A 23634-nucleotide genomic window follows, 5' to 3' on the forward strand; every position below is an offset into this window, starting at 1 on the left:
GGGGCGGGGATTTTAATTTGCGCGCGATCTCACGCTGGACAGGTCGTTACCACCGCCCACCACCATAATGGCTGCCACCACAGCACTGAACACACTGACAGATTGGACTTGGCCGACACATGGAGAAAACTCCATCCATATACTCGGAATTATTCGTACTTCTCATCCCCACACGGCCTCCACACGAGACTCGACTATATTTTTGTAGGCAGGGAACACCTATCCCAGATGGAAGCAGCGGAGTACCTGGGCAGAACGATTTCAGACCACTCCCCATTGTTAGTAAACTGGAATCACACTGGGCCCAAACCTCCTATTCCCATGTGGCGAATGCCAATAGAGGCCCTGAAAGACCAAGCATTTAGAGAGGAGCTGCACGACAGGATTGACTACATTGAACTAAATAAGGGCAGCGTAGACTATCTGAGCACGGTATGGGAGGCCCTAAAGGTAGTGATTAGAGGAGAGATCATGGCAAAAGCAGGTGGCATTAGAAGAGCGCTGCGTGATGACTGACACAGGGTGAAGCAGAGATTGAAAGACTTAGCACTGACCCCACAGACCCACAACGACACGAAGACAGGCTCAGGTCACTCCGTGTGGAATGCTCGAACGCTTGGAGCAGACTTGCCAAGTTCGATTTTGTCACCAGGACAAATGGGACCCACATGGAGGCAGATAGACCCGGTAGGCTCCTGGCCTGGCTCTGCAGGAAGGAACACCCCAGACACACCATCACCTTGATACATGATGAGCAGGGTAACACGACCAGACCCAACAGGATATTAATGACACCTTCAAGGGCTACTACAAACACTTATACGCTCACAAGGTAGAAGTACCTGGGGACCAGATAGCGGACACCCTGGAAGAGATAGGGCTGCCCAAGCTCTCTTCGGCACAGGCCGAGATCCTAGATGCTGACATCACACCAGAAGACATTGCTGAAGCGATTAAGGCACAAGCCACCTGTAAGGCCCCTGGGAGCGACAGGTTACCCTCAGAATTCTACAAAGCTTATAGCTCCTCCCTGACACCACTCTTACATGAGGTCTTCCAGGAAATATTTGAACGAGGCACCTTACCAGACACCATGAGGGAGACCCTAGTGATCCCAGTCCTTAAACCAAACAAGCCGGCGGAAAACTGCGATTCATATCTTCCGCTAGCCATGCTCAATTATGACATAAAATTGCTAACCACAATCCTAGCTCGGAGGCTGTCAAGGCTGATAGGGGACATTGTACACCCAGATCAGAACGGGTTTGTCCCAGCCCGGAACACGTCCATGAACTTGTGCAGGCTACAGCACATCATCAATCAAACAGATACGGCCACAGAATCCTATGCCCTACTAACGCTCGATGCCATCAAGGCATTTGATTCCATATTCTGGGAATGGCTATTAGCAGTCCTAAACAAGTTTGGATTTGGCCCACGGTTCATTAGGTGGATCCGAATACTCTACACTGACCCGAGAGCGCGGGTAAAAACCAGGAGACATGTCTCGGAAGTCTGGGAGATATGCAGGGGTACTCGGCAAGGCTGCCCGCTCTCCCCCATGCTCTATATACTGGGATTAGAGCCCATAGCCATTTATTTCCGGAAGCAATTCTTTGATGCTGGAATACGGCTGGGAAGGGTAGACCACATCATCTCGCTTTATGCGGATGATGTACTCTTATACGTCAAAGATCCGCACCTTAACGTCCCAACCATGTTGGACGTCCTTGATAATTTCTCCAAAGTCTCTGGCATACAATTCGACAGGGCAAAGTCCTGCTTATTTCCGCTAGCAGGCCTTAAGGATAATGACCCGGCAGAGCTCCCACAACTGGGGATAAGGTGGGAAACCACTAAGTTTCGCTACTTAGGCATCCGGATCATGCACACTCCCCAACTGATGCACGAGCACAATACAAGTGCAGTAATACCCGCACTGCGCAAATCGATGTCCTTCTGGCCAAAACTCCCACTGTCAGCAATGGGGAGAATATCGATAACCAAAATGATTGTCCTCCCTAGGTTTCTGTACAAGTTCCAAAATGTACAGTATTACATTAGAAACCCGTTCTTCCGCTTACTGGAATCAATAATTCGAGATTTCGTATGGGGGCAGGGCAGGCATAGAATAGCGCACTCCACACTAGTCCTACAGCATACTCCAGGAGGAATTCAACTCCCGCACCTCGAAAATTATTATTTATCCGCCCAACTCAGCTTTGTGTCCAAATGGCTAGCGGACAAGACCACATCAGAGACCCCCCTGCTGCAGTCTCTGATCCCCCCCCCACTGCAATTGAAGGAACTACTCTGGGCGCCATGTTACATGCTGGCAAACGCACCCTACATAGCTACCCTGGGGAAACGAATCTGGCAAAGAACAATTGCACTAAGACATCTCTAAGACACTTGTATTCCCCAGAAATACCTATGATCTGGGACCTATGCAAATCAGATTCAGACCTGCTACACCTCAGAACCTGGGAGAGGAAGGGAGTCTACACATGGGGAGACCTATATGATGGAGGCACCTTCAGAGAGTTCAGCTCACTGCAGAACGTAGATGGGCTGCCCGCTGGCCAATATCTGTGGTACCGTAAGATACGTGAAATAGCAAGACATAAGTGGGACACTTGGCCAGAAGAACCCGAACCAGACCCTCTCACAACCCTACTATAATAACCTAGGCGAGGAACAAAAACTGGTATCCCAGTTATAGGGACATCTCAATGACAACCCTAACCCAAAAGGGGAGACCCTGAAGAGCAAATGGGAAATGGACATTGGCCAGGAGATGTCGGAAGGAGAATGGAGCAGAGCGTTAGTGTTTCCTAAAGCCGTGTCCAGAAATCATAGATTTCGCTTCATACAGCTAAACGCTCTACATCGGACTTACCTCACCCCACATAAACTAAGAACATTCAACAAGAACGCAAGCCCTAACTGCCCATGGTGCACAGCTGACAGAGCAGATCTCATACACATGTTCTGGGAATGCACCAAAGTGCAGTCCTTATGGGCAAAAGTTAAACAGACCTATGAGAAGGCGAGCACCTCCAACTACAGTTGGACTCCTGGAGAATGCCTCTTGGGAACCTACCCCAGACTGGCTAAACTCAAGCATCGGGTGAAACTAATGGACTTAATGTGCATGATGGCAAAGGGACATATCGCCATGTCCTGGAAAAAGCCAGCGGGACCCAGACACACCTCCTGGCTGAAGGAACTTGTGCGATGGATTAATGCAGAAACGAGGGCATGGGAAGACAGTGTTACCAGATCTACTGACGAGGCAAGCGCCACCCTGGAAGCATGGAAGGAGATAACCAGAACTATAATCTACCCCTCAGACGACAAACCTCCATGAGCAAACATAATCTGGACTGTGTAATACAGCAGGATCTCGGAAACTCACAAGGGAGGCCCCTCAATACCCAAGGAAGCTGCCGCAGTCTAGACCCCCCCCCTGCACCACGCCCTGTCGGGGGGGCCCCGTAAATGGACATCGGAGCCTAAACAAGGAGACGGTTATGTTGTTATGTTACTGTTGGGAAGGTTTTCCCCTTTTCATTTTCTTATTCCTAACCTTTTTTCTTTTTTTTCTCTCTTCTTTCTTTCTTTTTGGCTCAGCTTTTACGGCTCAATGTAGAACATCAAAAGTACTGCATAAAATGGCACTGTCAACTCGCCAAATGTCATTATGTTATGATAAATGCCAATAAACAAACTTGAAAATAAATTCATCCTAATGGAAGATCACTGAACAAAATATAGGCCACTTATGTACGACTCCTTGTAGGCCCTCAAAACTAACAAGGTCCCTAGTCCCCCTTTCCTCCCAACTACTTTTGTGCACATTAGATAGGAATTGAGTAACTTTGTATCCTACGCACCACCTGTTGCTCTGCCTTTTTGATTCCAGATACTTCTGCCTCATAGAACCACTCTGTTGGGGCATACTTCTCCTGTCTCACTTTGTGGGACCCCTAAAGATTTTAGCTTTTTCCTCATTGATTTTCTTGGCACTTTGGATTTTGCTTGTAGCCATAGGGACTTTCTACTGAAGCTTACCTGCCACTGCTATGCTTTTTGATGTATGCTCTTACATATAACGGCACAACTCCTAGGTCACCATTTTGGTCCGTGATTGTCACCCTACATTTGTTTTTTAACTGGACTCTGCTGTAATTTAGTTTTGGCTTTATCCAGCGTGCACCTGTTCTACCACATCAGTAGCTCAATGTGATATTATGGTAGCCATTGGGAGGACGGGGTAATATTTTATTTTAAGACCGAAGCCCTGCCATTTTTGTTTGGGCCATAACCATGCACCCTCTATTGTTTAAATTGGTGGAGTCCTGTTTCCTGGCCCAGACAGCACGGATACAAATCTTGTGTGGGTGGACCCTGAGTGTTTGGTGTTTTTCTTTTTTTCTTTTCTTCTGGTGGTCACCAAAAGCTTTTGTCTTCCTGCTGTGATTGTGGAACTGAATTAGGCCAACCCCCTAGTAAATATGCAGATCTATGGTAATCCCTGTGCATCTCTCCGACAGATTAGTTCCGGGAATGGTTGGAGAATGCTTTGAAAATGGGCTGCAGAATTTTTAGGACTAAGTTTGGCCGTGGTTTCTATCTTTTGCTGCTGGATTTCCTTACTGGGATCTTCTTTGTCCCCTACCTGATCCTCTGTGGCTGGACTGGCTGTCCCGTGCTGGAACTGTTCCTCGGTCGCTGCAGTGTTTGCATGCAAAATCCTTTTTGGCCAAGTGCCTTGAGGTATGAGGCCCTCTGTTAGCCATACGTTGTCAGTCACCACTACTCTGCTTAAGTTCAGTCTTGGGTCGTTCTTCGTTTCTCCTGTGATTAGACCATTCTTTGTTGGCTGACTGCTCCATTTTGACTCTCGAGCTGCCTGGATCTCCTTGCCCTGGTTCCTTCACCCTGATTGCTACTTTCAGCAGATGGGTCATTACCCTGGTTAAATAGATTTTTTTTCTTTCATCTGGGGCGTCCATAAATTATGGCCCTGAATACTAGGTACTGTCTCGAGCCTTGGTTCTCCTGTCCCTTCCAAAGCAAATCCTGAGTGACTGGCGCCATGCATACCTGTCCCCGCGTCCTGCAGTCCTGAGATTCTTAGAATACCTCTTCAGGATTCCCCTGTATCATGGAGAAGTGGAATTGTGTAGGCTACCCTCTAGTGCTGTTCACAATTGATTTGAATTGGCTCGAATCCTGCTCTGCTTCCTTCCTTCAGTGTTTGTCCGGGTTTCTATCGTGGAACTGGAGCTCTTCAAGGATGACTCCCCTATCATCTGGAATGCATGCAAGTGTTCTAGTAGGGCAAATGGATTGTGGAAGGATTCTAGGGTGCCTTATGAGGTGGATCCTTGGCAGAGTGTTGGGGGTCCACCATTTGCAGGTCTACACATCTTGTCGTATCGCTGGGAGGCCCTGAACAGTCAGTGATCCATGTGAAATAAGTAATGTCTAGGACATTTATCCTAATGTGAGGTAATATGACCTTTTGTATGGCTGAAGGACTAACCATACCAAAGGGAGTTCTGTGAACGACCTAATCTTCCACCAAATTAAAGACCTGTTGGACGCTGTAGTTCCCTGTGTTCCCCCTTCCCTCAGCAGAATCGTGAACGTAGTGGAAATAATTGAGCTGTTGCTTCCAGACCACAGGAATACCTCAAAGAATCCTCTTTATTAAGTGTAAGTGTAAGACTAAGTGTAAGATGCTATAGAACTTTGCCCTACTATTTTGTGCTTACATGGAAGGTATGCCCTACAGTGTTGGGTCGATAGTGCTGAAATGTATTGTGTAAACATTTTCATTTTTTTTTCTTTTTTTTTTAAAGAGTAAGGCCTTGTTTTTGAACGTCAAACCTTTTTGGTTTCTCACTTGGCATTGTGTTGAATTTTCAGGTGTTGAATTTAATCAAAAGTTGCCACGGTGCTGAAGGGATGAGCTTTGACGAACTCAAGATGAAGCTACAAGGATTGAATATGACCACAATAAAGTAAGTTTGATTGTGAGTGGGGATCAAGTTTGCATTAGTATGTGTAAAATAAGGGTGTTTACTGAAAACATACATGCCTTTTCAGTCCTAGTTTACCCTGTCTCCATAATAGTGGGATATCCTTGCCCATCAGAAATAATTATAAAGCATCATGAATTGGGAGCCTATGAGGTTGCTCACCATTTGGAGGTTTTGTGGTAATCTTGTGATTTATTTTCTAAGCTTGAATTCTCATTTTATCTCTTACACCTTTCACCAGTGGAAAACCTGTGGTTTGAATAGTAACAGAAAATCTCATGAGATGCCCTTTGGTCCTAAACTCACCAGTCCTCATTCATATTGTACTTTAGTTCACTCCACTACAGGATGTAGCAGCTTGTATGTTGAATTAAGTCTGAAGGCAGTGAGGCTCCATCCTAAGGTGTTAAAAAATCCTTTAACTAGACTACTTCTGTGGCTTCTCTAAGGGAGGTAATGCAAATATGCGTTTCAACACCCCTGTAACCGGTATATATTCTGACCAACAGTAGCCTTTGGCTTAGAAGACCTTACCTCAAATTGGCCCTACATGACCTGTGATGAACCTTCATCTATCCTTTTCAGGAATCATTTGGGTTGACTTTGGTGGCAGCGGTCGGCTTTCCTGTTAGCTCGGTTCTCAAGGTGACCATCTGGTGTGGAGATGACTGGGAGAGGCAGTGCGTGAGGTTCTGATGCCTTTCTGCAGAGTGGTGGTAGAGGGATGAGATTATAAACCCTGGGTGAGAATATTAGTATCATCCCAAACTGGTGGATGTTGGTGGTGATGTGGCAGACCAGTGTTTGGGGTGACTGGATGTCTGGTATTTTTTTTTTCTAGAACATTTTGTCCTTCCAAGATGTAAGTGGGAGCCTCTACACTGGTGTGCTTGTTTTGAATCTCTGCCTTGTTGGGGCTGGGGTGGTGGCAGTGTGGAGTTGGGGGGGTGGGTGGCCCTTCGGTGGAGCAAGGAGGGCGGTGGTACGCGCCTGGGGGGGTGTGGGAGGGGACGGGCACGGCACGTGAGATGTTACAGCTTGCCTTTCCTCCCACTTGACCCCTGTACAATTTTTCACAAATACACAGTAAACCCATTTTTCATTTGACTGTTTGTTGTTCAGATTGTTTTGCCTGCTTTATCTCTCAATTCTGCATTTGGAGTGGAAAGGGCCTTTCATCATCTGGACATTTGGAGGTTTCTCAAGTTAGGGCGACTGACAGTGCCAAATATTTTCTAGCACTCCTGTTACACTGGAGGTGATCAGTTCCCCACCACTGTTGCCACAAACCATAGCTGCTCCCCACAGTGTCATCATATTTGGGGTTACACTTAAACTCGGAACCTGCTCATTGTGGTTGATGGATGCACGGACTATGACCACTTCATAATTAAAGTGGGTCTGAAACAATAAGTGCCGGGGCTAAAAAAATAAGTTCGAGGGTTGAGCCCGGGGAAACAACCCTGTTAGAATTTTCATTTGTGCCAATTCCCTTTAACGTTAGAGACCCCCCAGCTCTTTTGCTGGACTTTTTTAATTTCTACTTTACTCCTGAATGAGTCTGACTTTTTCCTCACTCATGTGTTTTTTCTGGCAAGGATTTTGTGTCCGTGGCTGTTTAATGGAATCTGGTGAACTCCATATGCATCTGCTTTTTGCATTGTGGCACACAGCACCTTTTGTGCAGTGCCACTGAGAATACACTTTTACTTCTCTTAATGTTTAGATACATTTTCTTGGATGAACTACTGTTCCCAAGAATAATAAGAGCACTTTTCTTACCTTTTCTTTTGTGGATCAGCACACACCACCCTATGTAGAATGTTGGGGGTTTACATAGTAACTCATCCCACTTCTCATGTAACATTTTGTTAGACTAACTTGAATGGCTGGTGGCAGTGGTTTCATTTTTACTACCTTGTGCCATGTATCTGCAGGCTGATTTCTCAGCTGCAGGACAGCACCCAAGGGGGACCATTTTCCCAAAATGGCCCCAGTCTTCTTTTTTCGCCATTTCTTGTCAGTTAGTTCCTTCTGGGCTTCTACTCTGTTTATAACAGGTTTGAGTCCTTTGTGCATTTTGCCTTTGGTGGGCTTCAACGTGTCTGGAAAGGCAGGGAGTGAGGGTGGGTCCTGAAACCTCCCTATCCTTTGTCTCTAGGTGTGCCTGAGTGAAACCAGTTCTGGTTGGCCAGCTGGCTGTCCTGGAGGACAGCCCCTCTGCTGGGTGATTGACAGCCTTGGGCTGTGAATGAATGGGAACTTGCTTAAAAGGCAAGGTTTTTGGGACTAGAGGCAGTCGAGCACTGGAGGACTATAGAAAAATCAAGGGTACCTATTACACTACTGGCCCTCCCGGTAAGAATCAAATTATTTAATGTGTTATAGTTTTTAAATAAAACTTTACACATACACGTGTCATTAAATAGCATAGTAGCAATTACAATTCATATATTCAAACAATTCATACATACTTACAATTCTTAAAATAATTATTGTTTCAAATATATCACAGTATAAGGAACAAGTTACTTACCTGTAACTGTTGTCCTCCAGCATGGGTCTGGCATGGATTCACATGCTCATGAATATTCCCCGTCGTCAGGCTGGGAATCCTCGGTAAAGAAAAAACCAGTATCAGTTTCGTTTCTGATCTGTCTTTCGTAGTAATAACCAATCACTGGTCTCTGCGTCATACTGACCACAGCCAATGACTGCCCTCTACCTAAGCACCGCCTCTGGCAGCCATCTTCAGATTTGGAAGCACGTGAAGTGGCAGTATGACCAAGTGAAGAGCCGCAGAGAGGGGTAGGCGGGAGGGTTCGCATGTGAATCCATGCCAGACCCATGCTGGAGAACAACAGTTACAGGTAAGTAACTTGTTCCTTCTCCAGCATGGGGTCTGGCATGGATTCACATGCTCATGAATAAAGAATACATAGCAGTACACACATGCACAACCACGGGAGGTGGCAAAGGCTCAACATTAAGCATTACATCAAACTCAACATTAAGCATCTTACCTCCTCACCAGGCTCACCTCAGGCGAACAGGTTGCGCAGCACTGCTTGGCCGACCCTGGACTCCTCCCTGGAATCCCGATCGACGCAGTAGAATTTCGTGAAGGTGTGCGTCGACCTCCACGTAGCAGCCCTGCATATGTCCAGCAGGGGCACACCAGAAAGGAACGCCGTGGTAGCTGCGATCGCTCTGGTGGAATGGGCTCTTGGACGGCCAGGCAGCGGTCGGTTTGCCAACCGATGACAGTACATGATACAGCCGGAGAGCCATCTGGAAATGGAAGCCTTCGAGAGAGCCTTCCCCTGATTGACAGGTCCAAAGTTCACAAAGAGTTGTGACGTCTTCCGAAAACACTTCGTGCGGTCCACGTAGAACTTCAGCGCTCTAGCCACATCCAGCGAGTGCAAAGTCCTCTCAGCCGGCGATGAAGGCGACGGGAAGAACACAGGCAACACCAAGGGTTCGTTGAGATGGAAGTCCGACGGTACCTTGGGCATGAAGGAGGGGTGCGTCCTGAGCACTACCCTCGTGTCGTGAAAAGTCAAGTACGGGGCCTTGCAGGAAAGGGCCTGGATCTCTCCCACCCGTCGTGCGGAGGTGATGGCCACAAGAAGCGCTGTTTTCCACGACAGAAACTTCAACGGGGCCGAGTGCAGAGGCTCGAACGGAGGTCCCATGAGCTTGGTCAGCACCACGTTGAGCTCCCACGCCGGGGCCGGAGCCTTTACCGGCGGGAACGATCTGAACAGTCCCTTCATGAACTCTTTCACCAGACGATGAGACCACAAGGACGTCCGGCCCGTGGTTCTGGTGTATCGGGAGATCGCAGCAAGATGAATCTTGATGGACGCGTGTGCCAGTCCAGCTTTGGCCAGCGTCAGCAGGTACGGCAGTACCTGGGGAGCTGTAATCCGTAGAGGGTTAATCTTCTGTGCGTGGCACCAGACAGAGAACCTCTTCCATTTGTGTCCGTAGCATTTAAGAGTCGAGGACGCCCTGGCCTTTGCAAGAACCTCTCTGCAGTCGGCCGGTATGTCGTATCCTCCAAACTCTAGCGCTGCAGGAGCCAGGCCTGCAAGTTCAGCGATTTCGGGTCGTGGTGGAGGATGGCGCCTCCTTCCCTGGAGAGTAGATCCGCGTCCACCGGCAGCTTGATTGGCGGGGACGCTGACAAGTCCAGAAGGTCCGGGAACCATATCTGCCTCGGCCACGCAGGTGCGACGAGGATCATCCTGCACCGTGATCTCTTGAGCTGGTTGACGAGCCGGATTAGCAGTGGCAAAGGAGGGAACGCGTAGAGGAACAGGACCTCCCAGGGGAAAGAGAAAGCATTGCCCATGCTCCTCGCCTGGGGAAACCTGCTGGCGAACCTCCGGCACTTGGAGTTCGTCGCTGTCGCGAACAGGTCGATCTGGGGTGTGCCCCACCGTCGGAAGAGGCGATCCACTAGATCTTGCCGTAGTTCCCACTCGTGGCACGAGCGCAGCTCCCTGCTGAGTGAGTCGGCAATGGTGTTTTTTATCCCTGCCAGATGAAACGGCACCAGAAACATCCTTTGGGCGACGGCCCAATGCCACAGGACCTGCGCCTCCTTGGACAGTGCTGGGGACCTGGTTCCGCCCCGTTTCCTGATGTAAAACATGGTGGTGGTGTTGTCGGTGAAGATCCTCACCACCTTGGACTTGAGGGACGGAAGGAAGGACCTGAGGGCCCAGAACACTGCACGGAGCTCCAGGACGTTGATATGGAGGGACTTCTCCGTCGGGAGCCAAAGGCCTCTCGCGTGCAGATTTTCGGTGTGCGCTCCCCACCCTTCCAGGGAGGCATCCGTGGTCACTGTCTCCTGGTGGTGTGGGGTCTGGAAGTCCATGCCCGCCGTCAGATGCGCGCGGGTGCCCCACCACCGGACCGCTCGGCGGAAACTCTCGTCGAGTGTGATCCTCTCCTCGAAGCCGCCCGTCGTTTGGATCCAGCGCGCGTCCAGGAACTCCTGCAACGGGCGCATCCGGAGCCTGCACATGGGAATGAGGTAGATGCAAGAAGACATCATTCCGAGGAGGGACTTGATGGACCTCACCTTGGCCGCGTCGGAAACCAACATCCGCTGTACCTTGCCCAGGATGGACCTGGTCCTTTCCTGCGACGGGGAGGCCAGAAGGGACACTGTGTCGAGCTTCGCTCCCAGAAACAGTGCGTTTTGCGCGGGTACCAGGTGGGACTTGGCGTAGTTCACGGAGAATCCCAGGTCCGTGAGAAGTTGGACAGTCCTTGCCGTGTGCTCCACGGCGAGCTCCCTCGTCTTGGCTCGGGTGAGCCAGTCGTCCAGGTAGGGGTAGACGTGGATCCCCTCGCGGCGCAGCTGCGCCGTCACCGGTGCAAGGCACTTGGTGAATACCCTGGGTGCCGACCGTAGTCCGAAGGGGAGGGCTTTGAACTGGTAGTGACGCCCTTGGACCACAAACCTGAGGAATTTTCGGTGCCCCTTTAGGATGGGAATATGGAAGTAGGCATCCTCCAAATCCAACGACGACAGGAAGTCTCCTTCCTCCAGCTGACCCAGGACGTGCTGGAGGGTGACCATCCGGAACTTCTGCGCCTTGATGAACTTGTTCAGACGTCGCAGGTCTAGGATGGGGCGCCATCCTCCCGTCTTCTTCTTCACGAGGAAGTATCTCGAGTAAACTCCGGAGCCCCGAAGCCTCTTTGGGACGAGTTCAATGGCGCCCTTCCTGAGCATCGCCTTTACCTCCAGGAGAAGCTGAGGGACGTGAAGCTCTTTCCTGGCCACGGGGGGGACGCGCGGGCACCTTCTTTGAAACTCGAGCGCGTGGCCCCGGGCTAAGGCGTCCAGCACCCAACGGTCGGTGGAGATGGACACCCACACGCTGATGAAGCTCGCCAGCCGGCCTCCCACCGGGGTGCTTCGGTGGGGGCCCGACCCCACGGCTCGTTCAATCCTGTTTCGACGAGGCTTTGCCGCCTTGACCTCCTTGGCGACGACGGCGGGGTCCGCCAGACTCGCCTCGTCCTCTGTAGGCCTCCTGAGACGACGAGCGGGCCGCTTGACGGTAGGTGGAGAAACCGCCGCCGGAACCTTTGGAGGCGCCCTTGCCTCCGCTGCTCCGAAAGGGCGTCCGTCGTTGCTGCAGAACCCCAAGGGCCCGGGCCGTCTCAGTGTCCGCTTTAATGGCCTGGAGGGAATCGTCCACTGTTTTCCCAAACAGGTTGTTCCCATCGAACGGCATGTCCAGGACTCTGGTCTGTACGTCTCGACGGAAGTCCGTAGCCTTGAGCCATCCACGCCGCCTAAGGCACACGCCGTTGCCCAACTCGCGAAACCCAGTGTCGGCGATGTCCGTCGCAATAGTGATGGCGTGGTCCGACGCCACCTCACCTTCCTGTAGGATCTCCAGGGCATCCGCCCTCTTGTCGTCCGGTAGGAAGTCCAGCAGGGGAGCCAGTTTGTACCATAGCTCCCTGTCGTAGCGGGCCACGATAGCCAAGGCGTTGGCCGCTTTAATCGTCGTCGCTGCAGACGAGATGACCCTGCGTCCCATAGCGTCCAATTTCTTTCCCTCGCCGTCCGGTGGGGAAGTCGATGTGGAGGCCGCACTCCCCCCCCCCCCCCCCCCCCCCCCCCCCCCTGCTTTCTTCCTGGCCGCCGCGGAGACGACGGAGTCCGGGGTAGGCTGCGCCCGGAGGCACAGGGGGGCCGCGTCCGGGACCCGGTACTTCTTCTCGTACCGGTCTCTTCTAGCTGGCGTCGTGGAAGGGTTCTTGAGGAGGGCGAGGCCCTCATCCCAAATGTCGTCCAGTAGAGGCACCGCGAGGACAGTCTTCCTCTTGGCCTCGCGCCGTTGATAAAGGAATCCTTCCTTTTTCTTCTCCTCAGGGCAGAGTTGGAAAAGCTCGGATGCCCTGGCGATCATGGAGTGGAACGATCCAATCTCATCGGGCGGAGAAGCCCTGGTGGGAGGTGACGACGGTAGATCCTCATCGTATACCTTGTCGTCCGTACCCGTCGCTGCCGTATCAGTCCCCGTATCATCCCCTCGGGTGGACGGGGAGGAGGGCTGGACGGGGCGCGACGGCTGAAAAGGAGGTGGAGGGTGAATCCTTCTTTTCTTGGGCGGGGGAACACCAGAAGGTCCCGGTTCAGGATCCCCCGACGGGAGAGGTTCCTCCGTCGGCAACGGTAGTCTCGTCCTTATCTCTGAGCATAAGGACTGTATAGCCAACAAAATGGCCGCCGAGTTGTCTCGCGGCGCTGGCAGAGGGGAATCCGACGAGCGATCAGGGACCCCGTCGGCACCCTCGACCCCCGACGGGCCGGTCTTCATCCACGCCAAGGCCGTGGCTTAAGTCCTCGATCAGCTCTTCCTCCAAGGTTGAAGCCGAATCTACGACGACGCCCTGCCCCCCCTTTTTCCTCCCCGCCGGGGATTTCACGGGGGTCCTATCGATGGGCACAGACTCCCTCCGAGGTGGCAGGGAGACTCTGAGCCCCGAGATCGCCACCACTGGTGTAGCCTCCACAGGCTGAGCCAGGGCCGCCGCGACAGTATCGATAGAGGGCTTGGCCGGATGGATTAAGGCCTTCACCACCTTAGGTGCGCTCACCGCCTTATCCTTGAGGGGGGGGGACACTGCCTCGCTCCCCCTCCGATGGGGTCTTCGAGCTCGACCGGGGCCTCTCCAGGAGCTTCGCCGGGTGCTCGCCCTTCCTCTTACCCGACCCAGAGCATTGGCTCGTGGCTGAAGGTGCCGGGGAGGGTGCGCCCTGCCTGGCGCCCGTAGAGCCCGACCGTTCGGCGCTCCTGGTGCCAGCGGACTCGTGGTGCTTGGCCTTGTGTTGGACCCCCGTCGCTGGGGCGTCCTCAAAGGTCTTAGAAGACCGCTCGGATTTCCTCTTCTTCTCGCCTGACGGGCTCTTCCCTTCCAGCCAGTTGGCGAGGCGTTGATGGCGGTCCTTCATGGTCCGCTCCGACATATTGCCGCAAAACGCACAGTCCTTCTCCACGTGCGTCTTGTCCTCATGTAGGCAATAGAGACAAAAGGAGTGTTCGTCCTCCTTAAAGACGTTCTGCAGCTGGCATCCAGGGCAGACCCTGAACAGCTTTCCGGCGGTCGAGCTTCCCTTCTCCTGGGCCATGTCCGGGCCTGAGAAGCTTCTGGAGTCCTCCAAAAACGTAGCTCGACGAAATCTTCACCCTTGAGGGGCGCAGACGAATCCGACACGGGTCCCCGTTGATCGGATGGAGAGTCGGTGGAGCTTGAGGCTCTTTTGACCGAGAAAAACGAAGTTTTTTGAGAAAAAACGTGAAAAAATAGCACTAACGCTCGAGAGCAATAGCACGAGGATCCCAACACATGAACGTGCGGTAAAAATCTGAAGATGGCTGCCAGAGGCGGTGCTTAGGTAGAGGGCAGTCATTGGCTGTGGTCAGTATGACGCAGAGACCAGTGATTGGTTATTACTACAAAAGACAGATCAGAAACGAAACTGATACTGGTTTTTTCTTTACCGAGGATTCCCAGCCTGACGACGGGGAATATTCATGAGCATGTGAATCCATGCCAGACCCCATGCTGGAGAATATAAAATATATTAAAGATACAAATCGTGTCATACACTTAGGCATCAAAGCACCAAACTCTGTCCATCTAAGATGCACAACTCGACTCAATTGCGCATACATTTCACATTTACAACACAAATAGTAGTGGTAATGCGCCATATTCACTAAAACCATCACCTATATTCTTTAAGAGCAGTATGTTCAGTTTTTTCAGCTCAATAAAGATATAGTAACTGATGGCTTATTCCACTATCCCACTAGGCCCCTTTCAGATATGACTCACCACTTTTCATACTCTGAAAAGAGCCATAAACCTACCCCTTTTTTGGGAGTTAATACAGGTCTTATAGAATGTTTTATTGAGTCTTGGGGTGGACTAATTTATCGAGATATTTCAAATAACCTATCTTCAGCTTAATACAACTGGTGAGAACATGCCTGCACGTCTCTTGTTCAGAGCTGTTTCCTCATATCTAGCACGTCCGTTCGGACAGCGGAAGAGCCGGGGCCGGGCCAAAAACACTCAATACTGGCAACCTACTAATTCGCAAAAGTAAAATGAATCGCCTCAATTCTTTAGATGGGCAAAGTGCATGGTAAGGCTGCATCTTTTATAAGTATACAGCCTGTCTATTACAAAGGTATAGCTTTTAAGAGAACCTAGATACTTAAAATGTTCACACCAGTCCCGTAAATCAATGTTTAATAAGGCGCTGGCGTAGATTGGGACTCTTTCCCCTATGTAGATGTCCACCCTACTTCCTTAAAGAGTGACTCTATTCCTCTACTTAAGCCCAACTTTGTTTCAAATTATATATACAACGTGGACAATAGCTATGAGGATGGAAAGAGACTGACTCACTAAATCATATACAAAAATATAGATTTATTTCAACATATAAAACTCAAATGAATAACTCTACTAGACAAAATCAACATCTTAATTTCCTATTTTCAATTCTCAAATGAATTCAACTCCATACCATTTACTCCATCTCTCATTCATACTCAAGCATCGAAAACATTCAATATTGAACGTTGTCTACTGGTTACATATGCGATCTAACCCTATCATCACAAAAAACTACTCAACTCCTTTTCAACCCAGTTTTTTAATACAAATGTAAATCTCTGATCTATGGGAGATTGAACTCGTCGACACGTGTTTCAGTTGGCTTATATATTTGTCCAACCTTTGTCAAGACTCCGGTGGGACACAACTAGTGCTTCACCTTTAGATAGATGGAGTAGGAGAAGTGATCTACAACACGTTACCCATGGGATTCTAACCATCCTCATTACTTTTACATACAACCACAAATAAATCGGGCATGTAACTTCTTCATAATTACATAGATTTGCACTCACCTCCACCTTCAACCATGGGGGTAGTGCAAAACAAATGGAACCAATACTCAAGTACTCAGAAGAGCCTGTTTTAGACAAAGGCAGGAGATTAATTGTGCCTCTCCTTTACAATTGGATCACACAAGGCTTTAATATTGGAAGGGCTTCTCTTCCCCCTAGCACATTAAGTGGGAAAATATCACTTGTATTAGACTAGATGGGCCCTCGGTGACCCAAGAAACCCAATGCTGTCAATCCATAGTCCTGGTCCTTGGATGAGACTCCCCCCCCCACCCCCCCAACCGCAGTAGCGACCTCTGTCCTTCAAAATGTAGCACACGTGACGGAATGCTGGGACATTTAGGAGGCCACCCTAGGACAAGGCTTGGCTTTGGGAGAGTATGAGTGTGGTCCGGGACTCTCAATGAGTCCACATAGAATACCATATAAAACAAATGTATACGTTCACCAGTAGGTTCACTTGCAATACATCACTAAATGACCAACCAGGTGAAATGTTAAGTATTGCTGATATAGGTAAAATGAGAACCAGTCACAAGTTCAATTCCCTATACTTTAGAAGTCCAACCCTAAGATGCATGGTGCCAGGTGCCCAAAAGTCAGGTTCCAGCACGAGGTTTCTGTTAAACAGAAATGAGTGCAGTATCCTCTGAGACCACCACGTACAATTAGGACTACATGTGTAAGCAAAACCAGCCTTTGGTATAAGTTCTCAGAAGTAGTTTGTATGAAAAATTATCATATGTTGGGTCACAAGCTGATTAGGCCTGTAAATTGGGAAAGTTTCACAAACTTTCACCGCAAGAGGTAAGTTCTCTCAATCGGGTTGGCACAGTACCTTTAATATAAAGAAAAGATGCAGCTAACTACGTTGGTTCCTGCAGATCTTGCTGTTCCTGAGCCTCAATCTTGGGGACAAGAGGGAGGACGTCAGGGGACTCCTGCACGGTGACGGGTAAAACAAGCTGGCAAATGGAAGGTCTTCGGTTCTGGTAAGCACACAAGCTGGTGTACCCACCCCCCCCCCCCCCCCCCCCCCCCGGTTAATCCTAACCAGCTCTGAGAATGGTATACAGGTGGCTTACGAGTTGGTCCCACCAACACAAAGGAAGAAGTCGTCCTTGAAGGGGCTTCTCTGTCTAAGTGAACGTGGCAATTCGGACCTGCAGCAGGGCATCACCGGGCAAACCAACGGTCCAGGAGTTGCAGCAGCCGTCCTCCTCCAGCGCGTTTTCGGTTCTTTGTTCCAGTGGTCAACTCTGCTTTCCAGTCCAAGAGACTCGCCTTTTAAACAGTTTTCTCCCTTTCATTCCAGCCTAGCCGTCACTCACCCAGCAGGGTGGCTGTCCTTGCCGGACAGTCAGCCAGCCAATCATACTAGAGTGCGTTTGGGTCTCCTAGGAGACTAAGCGCATGGAGTTTCGGGCACCTCTCACTTCCTGCCCACCCCAGACACTCAGACGCCAGAGGCGGTCTTCAGTCCTGAATCCCCCCAAAGGCATAGAAACAAAGTGACCAAACCTGGTTTGGCACGCAGAGACAAACTCTGGAATGACCTTTTAAAAAAGAAATGGCAAAAAAAGAAGACCCAGACCTGTTTAAACAAAGGGGCTTAAGGCGCTATCTTGAAAAACATGCCTCCCGTGATTTTTAGCCATCTGTGTTCGCGGTCAGGAAAAATCATGGTAGTTCATTGTAAAACCACTGCCACCAGCCATTTCGATAGGAAAGGGTAGCATTTGACTGCTGCATGAGTTTCTAGACAAAGGGGGATACTAGGTAGCCCCTCCAGCACTCTATAGGAAGATGGTGTGTGCTGGGTCTGGTAATTTAAAAAGACTAGTAAAGTCCATGTAATCTCACATTCTCTGGTAAACGGTAGTTTATCCCAGAGAAAGTATTTAAACTTTTGGGGAGTCTAAAAAGACATCCCTGTGTCACTGCACTGAGGGTGCTGTGTAACACACATGAAAAGAGGATGCCTATGGAGTTATCTAAAACTCCATAATCGAAGAACGCACATGTAAAACACACATCAAAATACATGAAAAAGTGGGAAAAAAGCGGACTCTTTTCAGGCAAAAAATCAACTCAAAATCCAGCAAAGTTGCTGGGGGTCTCTAAGGTGAAGGGAATTAGCACATTTAGGAGTGTTCTCCCTAACAGTTTCTCACAGGAATGTGTTCTCCAAAGGCATGCATTGGTCTTGTGGTGGTGATTCAGAATAGTTTAAAACTATAAGTTCAGCATCAATTTACCAGAAGACTCATAAGCTCTCCTCTCTTCCAGACCCAAGGCTTATCCATGGGAAAGATACTTGACCCAGGTTTGACGACCAAAGGTAATAAAGAGGGAGAGAGTGACCAAAGGCTTTGCACCCAATGTTTTCCTATGGAAGACCGGGAGTGCATGGGGGCGGTGACAGGAACAGATATGTCCCAGGGGTCACAAATCATCTGGAGGTTGCTAGGAGCACGGTCTTCCGTCCTTTGTTCAGGGTCCCTTGGTGATGGGAAGCTGAGGATTCAGGAGATTGTGACTTATGGCACAACTAGGCGACCCCCAAAGTTCTGGGCTTAAACACGGAACAGCGACGATTCTGGTGAGGAAGCCCACGAGGGAGCTGGTTAGTCCACTGGGCAGCCCATGGACACCTCCGAAGGCTGAGGGGATGCTATCTTGATAATGCTTTGAGACTAGTTGGTGCCAGCACTGATGGGGGGCGGGGGGTCTTTGTAGATCAGGCAGAGGAGCAGTGCTTCAGTGGGGCCAATCACTGGTGGGGATGCTGGTTCACTACAGAAGTAGTCTGGTCATCAACGGGCTGCCCTTCTTTGAAGTATTCTTGGCTCCAACCTAGATCTGAAGAATGGCTGCGGAAGTCGTCCTATCCAAAACTGGAGCTGAAAGCAAGTACAAGGCAACCAATGGAAAGGATCTGCACCATCAGCAAGTAGTTGTCCAATCAGGGACAACTACTGGTTTAATATCCACTCCAGTATCCTGACTTTGAGACCATTGATGTGGACAGACCAGACACTAGTATGAAGGCCAAACAGCAAGTGAAAATCTCGTGCCACAGCCTTTTTAGGGCAGTAGACACATTTAGTAGCCAAATGTGAATTTGCACAAGACTAATAAAGAAAAAACTGTAAAAATAGAACTGCTGCCACCAACTTGTCTTTAGGCACATATAAAAGTAACAAAAAATTCCAAGTGTGCAAAGCTAAGGAGATACAAAAGTATCCCCACTGCACTGTAAAGTTCTGTGTGCAATGGAAAAATACGAGTTCAAAAGTGATGCAAAGTTTCCCACTACTGATAGTCTGAATAACTAGTCAGTTTCCCCATAACAAATGAGCAGAGGGCAGTGAAGCTGAAGGCTTTACTACACATTCAAAAAGTCAGAACATGATCATAAACGAAACAAAAATGTGAGTTTCAACGGAAATATATGGAGGGGGAAGTTGCAAAAAGAAAATCTTTCCTAACAGTGAGGAAAAGGTGGGACTGCACTTGTCATCAGACATAACCAATTGAGGAATAATAATGGCGTCCCTTATAGTGTGTAACATATAGGAATGATAACATCATGAAGATGGCTTTCAGAAAAGTTCATAGTGTCATCAATATCTCATTTTAGGACTCATATTTTCTCTGGTCTTATTTGAGTGATCATTCTTGGCCTAAAAAGTGTTGCTAACCATTTAAATTTGTCGGTGATGTCTCAAATATCTGTATTCATATTTGAATGCCTTATTTGCAATTTTATTTGGTTGTTCCATAGCAAATCAATTTGAAATGTGAGCAATTGCTGCTTTATTTTAATTTGTGAAATGGTTTTATGCTAGGGCTGAACTATTGAAATTGCTTACCCTGAGAACATGATTATGTAACGTTCTTTAGTATTATGTTCATTGGGTTTTTATAATGCGCCCATACAGCAAAATGCTGTTTCAAGGCACATCAAGACAAAAGGAGGGGGTAGGGGAACAGGGAAGAAAAAAAATGAAACCATAACATTCCTACTAGGTTTTGAGACGTTTGGATCAAGCAAGCGCAGTAACACAAAATGGAGGGTGGCGTGGGGAGGGTGGCTGTAGGTCAGGGAGGAACAGGGAAGAAAACGACAAACAAAAACGTTCCTACTAGGTTTGAGACCATTTGGATCGTGCATGTACAGTAACAAGACTACAGGGGTGGTGCAGGGTGGGGAGAAGAGCAATGCTCAGGCGGGAGGGAGGAGAATGGTAAATTGAGTGCAAGTGTAAAGGGTCAACACAGCACAAGGCTGGAATGAACAAACATTGTAGTGGGAGCACACTTTGGGAATGCCTCATCTCATGGTGTAGGGGCTACATCAAGTATACAGGTACTGTAGATAAAATGCAACAGTGGAAAGCCTCACCCTATGGTGCAGGGGGCTACATGAGTATGCATGAAGTAGGAGAAATGCAGCGATGGCATGCCCTGCCTCATGGGGCAGATGGGCTAAGACAGGTGCACACAAGATAAGAACAGGTAGGAGCAGAGAAGCAAGACAACATAAACAGTGTTCAGCTGTAATTAAGGTCAGGTAGGAGGCGGGCGCTCTCGCCGGGCAGAGGCAAAAATAATAAGGTGGGTGCCAGGCAGCCAACGAAAGCTGAATAAGATATACAAAAAGACTATCAGGCTATATGTACAGGGTGATGCAATAGCGCAATAAGTCTGAGGCGGCTACAGGTACTGCCTGCAGCAAGTTGGATCTGGTGGGTGCCGAGCAGCTACATGTGGCAGCTTACCTGTGCAGGGTGGGCTGAGAAACAAAATCTGAGGCAAGGTCAGTGTTTCAGGGGGAAGGTTTATGTAAAACGATGGACCATAAGGGCGGAACATAGGTTTCATGAAGATGAAAGCATGGCAAGCATACCAGCAGGAGAGCAGAGTTTAATGAGTGGTGGAGTAAGTGGGCATATAAAAGAATGGCCCGATGCGTGGAACATACCCGACAAGCCCAGACGGGATGCGTCATGGCCCTTAACTGAGGCCCTTTACGTGGGCCGGCTTGGCCGGCCAGCTCCCATAGAGACAAGATCATAAACCAATGCGGTCACTAATTGTTAGCAACATCTTTGGTGAAATAATATTCACGGTCAGAGTCGGCAAAGTTTTGTGCTGTTGGAATCCTTCTCACTTGCAGTTCGTTTCCCCAACACACGCTCCCACGTCTGTAGAAGGTAGTTGGTTTGCTAAACATTGGCACGGTGGTGGGCCTTTGTTCATCACACAATCAACTGCTGAGAGCAGTCTGGAGCACATTGCATTTCATAGAATGGGAGTGATATCTCTGTTCACCAAGTTCCTTCCATGTCCAGTGGAGATGGAATTGATGGCCATGGTTAATCATCTTAGTTCCTGAATATCACCCGATGGGGCATTCTATTGCACCTACCTCTTGTAGGTAGTAATGTTTCCCAGCTAGTCCAGTCCAACTCTGCAAGGCGAGTTCTTCTGGTTCTGTGCTGAGACCAAATGGGTGTTTCCAGTTTATCCAGAACCTGTTCAGCAATTGTGTTGCTAGTTAAATAAGGGCCTAGACAAAAGGATGCTGTCATAAATGCTTTCCACTTTGACATTTTACCATTGCCTTTACTTGTGCGGTCAGATCCAGATAAGGTGTGAAATGCATGTGATGGAAAAGCAGTCCAAGAGCCTAACGACAAGAGTAACTCTGCAGTTGAAATCCTGTTTTGAAGTAGTCGCACTGTAGGATGGGGGGTGGCGGGGAGGATTGGATTCCTTATTATAGCAAGAATTCAATCCTGTGTGTGCTGTACACAAATATAGTTTTGTAGCTCCTCCCTGTTGTATTAATGGAATATGACAGTCTTAAGTACTAGTAAAACAGTGCCATCTCTTTGGTCGTTTGGGTATCCTGAAGCATTTTTGAGCTAGGCAAGCTGTTAATTCGTCTTTTGGTGTTCATTTCTAAAAGAAGCTGCTTCACAGTATTTCTTGCTGTTTGTACTGTCCGTGGTCTTGTAGTGGATTGGTGCAATTCCCTGAAGCCTTGTTTGCCTTGTACTCTTGAATGTATTTGGGGAAGGCTTCAGTCTGATCTTTGCATGTCTGAATGCCTTTTTGTCTTGTATAAAGCTTGCTTCACTGCCTGACCATAAAACAGATAAGATCCTTGCATCAGGAGTATTTGTAATTGCTGTTGGAATTGCTTGTTTTCCGTTTGTGCTGCTGTATTGTAGCAGTGTTATTAAGCAACATGTTTTGTGATGGCTTGAGTGCATGTCGATCCAGCTATCGAAGAACTTCGATCGGATTGCAGAGTTAAAGGTATAGTAAAATGTGGATGTAAGTAATGCGGCTGTATAGGAGTACGCTTTTTGCCCTGTGTACCTTGTACACTCTGATAATGATTCTGGGACGGCCAAGTGTGATCCAGTAAAGATTCGACTGTGTGTGAGGTCATGTAGTTGGATCACACCCAGGAGAGAAGGGCCGGTATCAACAGAAAGGGGCCTCCCTTAACCACATGATAGTTAAACTTTGCGGGCTGCCTGTGATTACATGTGAACTCCCCATCATTTATGTGGTAGCTTTCACATATTCTTTAATTTTGTCCTTGATTAATCTGATATCCCCGGTTTAGGTTTCCCTTGACCTTGTAGACTCCCTTTGGCGCAGGGTGTGAGAACCTTACAGGTCCAAGGAGCTAACCAACCAAACGTAGGAACATTCTCAGAAGAAAGACTGTATGGAAGGTCCATTTTAATCCAGCGACTGGCATTTACTAGGAGGAACTAGCTCCAATGTGCAGTGCTCCTAACAGTCTTTGGGGCAAGGCTCCCTGCTGGCTCGCTGTAGTCTTTCCTCTAAGCCTGGTCTGTTCTACTGAAAGTAATACTATATTTTTTGTCGTGCATTATTCCTGTATGATCCAATATTGTGTAAACAGTTAAGTGTACCAGAGCTTTCTAAAATATTTGTTTTCTTTTAAATTTTTAGAGACGCAGTGGAGTTTCTTAGCAATGAAGGGCATATCTATTCCACAGTGGATGATGAACACTATAAATCAACGGATGCAGATTAATTGTGATAGGACCAGATTTTCTTTTTTTTTAATCAAACGGATTGGCGTGTCTACTTGCTCAAATCACCGGACTTGATCTCCAGCAGAAAAGGCTTCCCTCATCTTTATATTTCAGTGTGTAGTTGCAGTCCTACGTTCATACAGGTCTGGATGCACCAATCGGTCTCAACAAGAAACAGTTTATGTAACCCTGGCCTCAACCATCTTTTTGAACTTTTGAATATATTTTGGTAGCTGACTGTAGTTTATTTTTTTTCATTCTGTATCTTCTAAAGAGAAACAACTCAAATTAAAATTTTATATTTCCACAGTAGTGTCTGCGAACATTTGTGATATCCTCCTGGAATGGATGCTGGGATTATTTGAGAGCCTGTTTTATTGCAACATATATGCAGAAGTATCCCTTTTCAGCATGCTCAACTTTCTTGGAAAGTTCTGTTCAATTGGATAACTGCTTATCGTTTCAGTTCTACAATTGTGTGTGGCAGAAGCAAATTATGTGTTTTTGTGTCCATAAGGTAAGGTTTCT

General features: G+C 48.5%; 1 protein-coding gene across 1 annotated transcript in view; it reads left to right on the forward strand.

The window, feature by feature from the left end:
* The window catches only part of RPA2 (replication protein A2), a 222155-nt gene extending 198742 nt beyond the window's left edge, over positions 1-23413 (forward strand). The window contains exons 8-9 of the mRNA XM_069623062.1: positions 5938-6032; positions 23021-23413. Coding sequence (XP_069479163.1) covers positions 5938-6032; positions 23021-23105 — 180 coding nt within the window. The 3' untranslated portion in view covers positions 23106-23413. The remainder of the gene's footprint in view (positions 1-5937; positions 6033-23020) is intronic.
* Positions 23414-23634: the final 221 nt, after the last annotated feature.

The sequence above is a fragment of the Ambystoma mexicanum genome, chromosome 11 (assembly GCF_040938575.1).
Source record: "Ambystoma mexicanum isolate Mex_15411 chromosome 11, UKY_AmexF1_1, whole genome shotgun sequence".
Lineage (NCBI taxonomy): Eukaryota > Metazoa > Chordata > Amphibia > Caudata > Ambystomatidae > Ambystoma > Ambystoma mexicanum.